The sequence below is a fragment of the Phocoena phocoena genome, chromosome 13, assembly GCF_963924675.1.
Source record: "Phocoena phocoena chromosome 13, mPhoPho1.1, whole genome shotgun sequence".
NCBI lineage: Eukaryota > Metazoa > Chordata > Mammalia > Artiodactyla > Phocoenidae > Phocoena > Phocoena phocoena.
The window spans coordinates 8345273-8351407 of record NC_089231.1 but is presented as its reverse complement, the minus strand read 5'-3'; the positions used below and the strand labels follow the sequence as shown (position 1 = coordinate 8351407).

The following is a 6135-nucleotide window of genomic DNA, read 5'->3' as shown; positions in this document are numbered from 1 at the left end:
GAGGGAGCCGGGCGGCGAATCGGCCCGCCCCCCCGCCCCGTTCCGCCCCTCCCCCCCGCGCTGGGGAGCCGCGATGGTGCACTCCGGCCAGCTGTGCGCCGCCGAGTGAGGCGCCAGCCCGTGGGTGCTACCGGGGGTGGCGGCTGCGCGGAGGGGGCGCCAGCAGCAGGCGGCGGCGGGGGGCGAAGGTGAGGACCGGAACGCGGAGGGCGGGCGCTGCTCGCGGCGCCGGGCCGCGTTCCCCGTCCGCGGTCACCCTGCAACCCAGCCTGCGTCCCCGGCGGCGGGAGCTCGGGGGCACCGGGAGGCGGCTGGCGGCGGCCGGCTGGATGCGAGACCTGCGCGGACCCCGTGGCGGACGGCAGCTCTCGACTCGGGGAAGCCGAACGCGCTGGCCATGGCCTCCAACTTTAACGACATAGTCAAGCAGGGCTACGTGAAAATCCGCAGCAGGAAGCTGGGGGTGAGTCGCTCGCTAGGCTTTCTCCTTCTCCTGCGCCCGTTTGGCGCAGCTGGCGATGGGGGGCGGGGCGGGGAGAGGTGACCCACTCGGGGGCAGAGGCAAAGAAGGACCCGGCCCTCCCGCGGACGGCCCGCTTGTTGCTCGGCGGGGCTGGGGACCCGCACCTGCCTCGGGGGGCTCTGCAGACCCGGCTGAGGGCTCCGGGAGCGCCCGGGTCCCCGTCCTCATGTGCGCGGCGCTGGTTTAGACCCAGACTAAGAAGTCTTGTAGGCGAAAGGGATTGTCAGTTCCGAGATGAATGCGCCCCAGAGGGGGTTTATATTCAGAGCAATCCACAATGCTCTGTTCTCAGGACTGTGTGCCTTCGGGTACAACTGCTCTGTGTGCAGGACGTGGACACACGCTCTGGTGTGTGTGTGTGTGCGTTTAGTATCACCATTTCCCCCGCTTCCCCAGCCCGCTTCGAAATTCTCTTTTGATGCCTTGTCTGCGCCCCGCGTCCCTGCCAGCGACTGCCGGCGAGTTTCGTGCTCCCTGAGCAGTTGCCCACCGGCAGGCTCCCTGGCCGCGAGTGCGCCCGGACAGGTGGACCTAAGTCCGCGTGCACGCAGGTGTATGCTCACGGCCGCTGACACGGGAGCGGTCGCGACAGAAAAGTTTACGGAGACCTTCTCTTGGTTTTTTGAAATATGCTCTGCCCGACTTGGGAGAGAAACAGTGTAGACCCCCGAGGGTTTAAAACTTCTCCAGTGACCGGATGAGGACGTAAGAGGAACGCGTAGACGGCCCTAGAGGACCTGGGAGGTGGGCTGCAGGGAGTGGGAGGGGAGGCGGGCACCTGGGCCGAGAGCCGCCAGAGTGAGCAGACGTGGGAGGACGGTCGGAGTGACGGGTAGAGGTCCCCGCGGGAGCGCGCGCTGGGGGAGTGGGCACCCGAGGCCGGCCTGGGTGGGCCTGTCCAGAACGCGAGGGAAACTCGATCTGGGGGCCAAAGTGCCCGCTTTCCGTATTCCCTGGATGTCCACCTCACGCTTCTCAAAGCTCCAGTTCTACGGAGCTCCGGTATCCTGGGGCAAAGCGGCCTTGAACGAGAACATTCCCTGCCTTCCCTGCTGAATGGATGAATTACTCTAACTTGGAGAGGGAAAGAGAAGGAGGGAGAACTTCGTTATTCTCATTAAAAAGAAAGAAAGAAAGAAAGAAAATAAATGCTAAGCGTATCGTTAGAAAACTAAGGTGGGGTAGAGTCCCTAAAAGAGGAAGGATCACCTCGCACCCAGAAGCCGCTTTGCGCGAGTAGGTGGACACAGGTGTTGGGGGAGGAGGGAGGGGACAGGCAGACTTGCCTTTTTGTGCTGCCCCCGTTGGGTTTCACGTTCGAGATGCAGACTGTACCCCAAGGACACACGGGACCCATTCTCCAACTTCATCAGACCTGTAGAAGTGGGGAGTACAAATCTGGGTGAGGACAAAGCTCCCCTCGCCCCCGCCTGGCGCCTCGGTGCGCTGCTGCGCGCCCCGCCTGGCGAGAGAGGGCAGACACGGCGTGCAGACCCTCGGCCGGGTTTCAAGGGCCGCTCCTGGGTAGAAGAATGCGCCTCATTCTTTCCCAGGGAGTGAAGGAAGAACCCTCGTGAAAAGCTGCAGTTGTCCGGCAGGCTGATGGCTTCTCGCGGCCCGGACGTATTGCTCAAATCTGTCACCCTGACAGCCATCGGCCAAGACAGGAGGTGCGGAGCTAAGGCTTGGGGGCGCGGAGGGCGGAGGGGGGGGTAAGAACTGTTCCAGGAACTTGACCTTTGAAGCCCTTTGCTCTCCCACGGGGTGCTTGCTCATCATTCTCGCTCTTGCGTCTTCTTGAAATCTCAATTGTGTCTGACACTTCACACGCTATAAGCTAATGGATGATTTAAGTCCCCCGGGGAGATGTGCATCTGCTTCCACAGTCACCGTGTACGTGAAAATCAGACTGAGGAACAGAACGCTGAGAACCCCGCCTCGCGCACTTGGCCTTGGAGTCTATAGGATTCCTCCCCCATCAGAGCTTTCCAGGATTTCATATAATTAAAACTGAATTTGCATCTTAATTATAAGATAGGATCCAGGGAAAGAGCACTGAATGTTTCTTGGGTAACTATGGCATTTACAGCCTTTGAAATGCCCTTTTAGAACATCGTACACCGTTTCCCCCCTAAAGATGTGTTCAGATGTTTATTTCATTTCCAAACATCTCTTTCCATACCCGCTGTTTAGAGCTATGCATGTGTAAAGGACAGCCTTCACAGAAAACAGTACAAGCATGTTTACTTCAGAGTTTGATGTTGAAACAGTTTGCATTGTTTTAATATCAAAATATTAAACTAAATTAACCTTGACTATTTTTGAGAATATTATTTATTTTAAAAAACGTTAGCAACTTTTCTATTCAGAATATGCTAGTATTCAGAAGGGTGAATTCCAATGACAGAACTTCACACAGATGATTCTGTGAAGCTTAATAAGTTAAATGGGTCCCGTAAGATAGTAAAACACTAAGCGAATATCGTGTGCCTTAAAAATGAAAATGTATAATCATACCCAAAATCATAGTTACAGGAATTATCTAAGCATTGGATGATAGGAATCAGTTATAGGAATTATCTAAGCATAGTTTTTCTAGTTAATAATACATATTCGTAATTTTATGGGCTCAGAACTATGAACTTTTCTAAATAAAAGAATACTTTTAACTCAGAGGAGACATAATGGTTCTTTTATGGGTTATGTTCAAAATTAAATTTCACAATAAAAGGAATTCTAATTAAATATGCACAGATATTTGATTTAGTATGGGTAGAATGCATGCTTTCAAGAACCAAATTTTATAGTATTCTAAGGGAGAAAAAGGCCTGGTTATGAGGCCAGTTGTATCAGAGATGAAAATGATGACATGAAAATATATTTTGAGATAAAATGTTTAATGTGCCCTTTACTCCTCACAAGTTAGTGCTTATTATTATGCTGAATGAGGGCAGAAAAGCATTTCCTGCCCTCTAGGCAGTGGGGCATTCCTTCCAGAGGTGCTTCCAGGTCCAAGTGTTTGAAAGGGCCCCTGCCCTGTGTCTTTTTACAGAACCTAGTGCTACCTGTTGAGGATAATTCCTTAGCCAAATAGTTGGGTGAAGTAGTAAGTGTTAAACATTTTTTTTGTTGTTTGCTTTCAAATTTGTCTTGGATCATTAATCAGTTTTTCTTCCATTTAGGAAAATAATTTTGAGAAAAAATAGAATCATCTTCCTGAATTTTACTCTTGTCCTTTAAAAAATATGCTGTTAAGTCATTATTTATTAATTTATTTTTGGCTGCATTGGGTCTTCGCTGCAGCACGCGGGCTTTTCTCTAGTTGTGGCGAGTGGGGGCTGCTCTTCGTTGCGGTGCGTGGACTTCTCATTGCGGTAACTTCTCATTGCGGAGCACGGGCTCTAGGAGCGCGGGCTTCAGTAGTTGTGGCTCGCGGGCTCTAGAGAGCAGGCTCAGTAGTTGTGGCGCAGGGCTTAGTTGCTCCGTGGCATGTGGGATCTTCCCGGACCAGGGATGGAACCCGTGTCCCCAGCACTGACAGGCAGATTCTTAACCACTGCATCACGAGGGAAGACCCAGTCATTACATTTTTGAAGGTATTAAATCATTAAAAGTATAATGATGACTCTTATAAAGAATCATTTCTTTAAATTCTCTATTAATTTTTCATTATATTACATTACCATTTCTATGAATATATTGTTTTCCTTTTGCAGGATTTAAAAGCGCTTACTGTAGTTTAGTTCTCACCATCTTATCTGTTGCATGATTTATATTATAATTCACAAGATACCATGGTGGCCAGTATTTTTTTTTTTTTTTTAAGAAAAGAGTGCTTAAAAACTCTAATAAAAATAAAACAAAGCAAATGCTTTTTGGTCAATATTGTTTATCTCTTAGCCTTTATCATCTATTTTTCTTCTGACCTCTAATAGGTTAAATTTAGTCAGCAAGGCATATATTGCAAAATATCCAACCTGTTCTTGGTTTGCAGATAAACTAAGAACACAATTGCTGAAACTGTTACTAACTTTATATGAGGCTTATTGACTCTATAAATGTAGCAAAAGTAAATGCAGCATTATGCAGTGATATCACCATATCATCACCATCATTGCCACCAGTGTACAAATTCCAGCCTGCAAATAGTCTACAGTAATTCTGCAGTTTGACTGCTTCTAGACTGTCACATCATTGTTTTCAAGGAATTCTATTCAAATACATCATTGTGAATATTCACAGGCACGTTGTGCATAGACAAGTAGTATTTTATGTAGCTTTTTTTTCTAGTTCTTACTCAAAGTTAGGTGAGAGATTGGATTAGTATGTGTGGGTATTGAAGGAGTGTCTCAGGATAGGGTGGTATTACATGTTCAACAAATGGTCAAATCGTGGAGCATCTACTGTTTATCAGATGGCGTACACTGTGTGTGTGTGTGTGTGTGTGTGTGTGTGTGTGAGAATATTCCAGAGTCATGTTGTATTAAGTCAAGGTTGTTAACAGTGGATACCTCCTATATCACCACCGCTCGTGGTACGCTAGGTCAGTAATAATCACCTTGTCCCCACCTGGCTGTAAGGGAAGCAGGGAAATATAGAGCACAATTTTGGAGTATTTGATGAGCACCAACTTTATGAGCTAATCATCTATTCAGGATTTTCTCTTTTGCATAGTCTCCATTTGTTTTAACAATTATTGTGGATTCATCTATCTCATGCCCTCTCTCCCTCCTTGATTAAAACCTTGAGACACCCCCATACCTGGTTTGATGATTATCTATCTGCTTCTCGTAAACTCTTCTGAATTTTCCTGTGCTTTTACAAACAGCTTTTATCTGATGATGGAAGAGAGTATTTATGAGAGATGTTTTTGAAAATTTATCCCGTTATAGAATCTCCCTCATTAATATGAATGGAAATTTTTGTGGGTGCATTTGCATCGGTTTTGGTCCATAGAGCATTTAAAAATTTCTCTGGTCTCCCAAATCTCTAGAAACTATTTTGTGAAGAGAGATTATATCATGTATGAAATGCGTTACCAATTTGCCAAGAATTAGATACAATAAATGTATTTAAGATAAGATATATAAATAACAATAATTCTGACCATTCAAAAGTTCAAAAGAACTTTCAGGATCATTACCTCAGATATGAGTTCTCAACTTAAGTATTTAAGATGTAGAAGTTGTATTGGGTGCCTTTAAATCTTTACCCATTTGTGAATATTGTATATCCTGGGCATTTTGCTTTCTGAAATGGAGCCATTATATCCATGGTGATTTATCATTTACCTCTTTCTCATTAAATATGGATTTAGAATGTATAAAAGTTTTAATTATTTGAGCTCTCTTTCTCTTTCAGATTTTTATTTATGGTGGCTATTATGTATACGTTTAACATGTGTACATACCACTTATTTCTGTATCTATATATATGTCTGCAAAAATCACTTGTTCTTAGAATTTTAGAGTAGAAAGTGGTCTTGTATACCTTCTATTCAATCTCCCTATACTAATTTATTTGCAACCGTATGTTTGTGTACATGACATTTTAGCTATTCTAAAGAAATTCTATTATCTGAATTACTGAGACTTTTTCGTTTTTAAAACATC

The 6135-nt window shown here is 46.2% G+C and overlaps 1 protein-coding gene across 1 annotated transcript in view; it reads left to right on the top strand.

Moving 5' to 3' along the window:
- Positions 1-397: 397 nt before the first annotated feature.
- Positions 398-6135, top strand: part of DOK6 (docking protein 6) — a 392906-nt gene continuing 387168 nt past the window's right edge. The window contains exon 1 of the mRNA XM_065890010.1: positions 398-463. Within this exon, the coding sequence (XP_065746082.1) occupies positions 398-463 (66 nt within the window). The remainder of the gene's footprint in view (positions 464-6135) is intronic.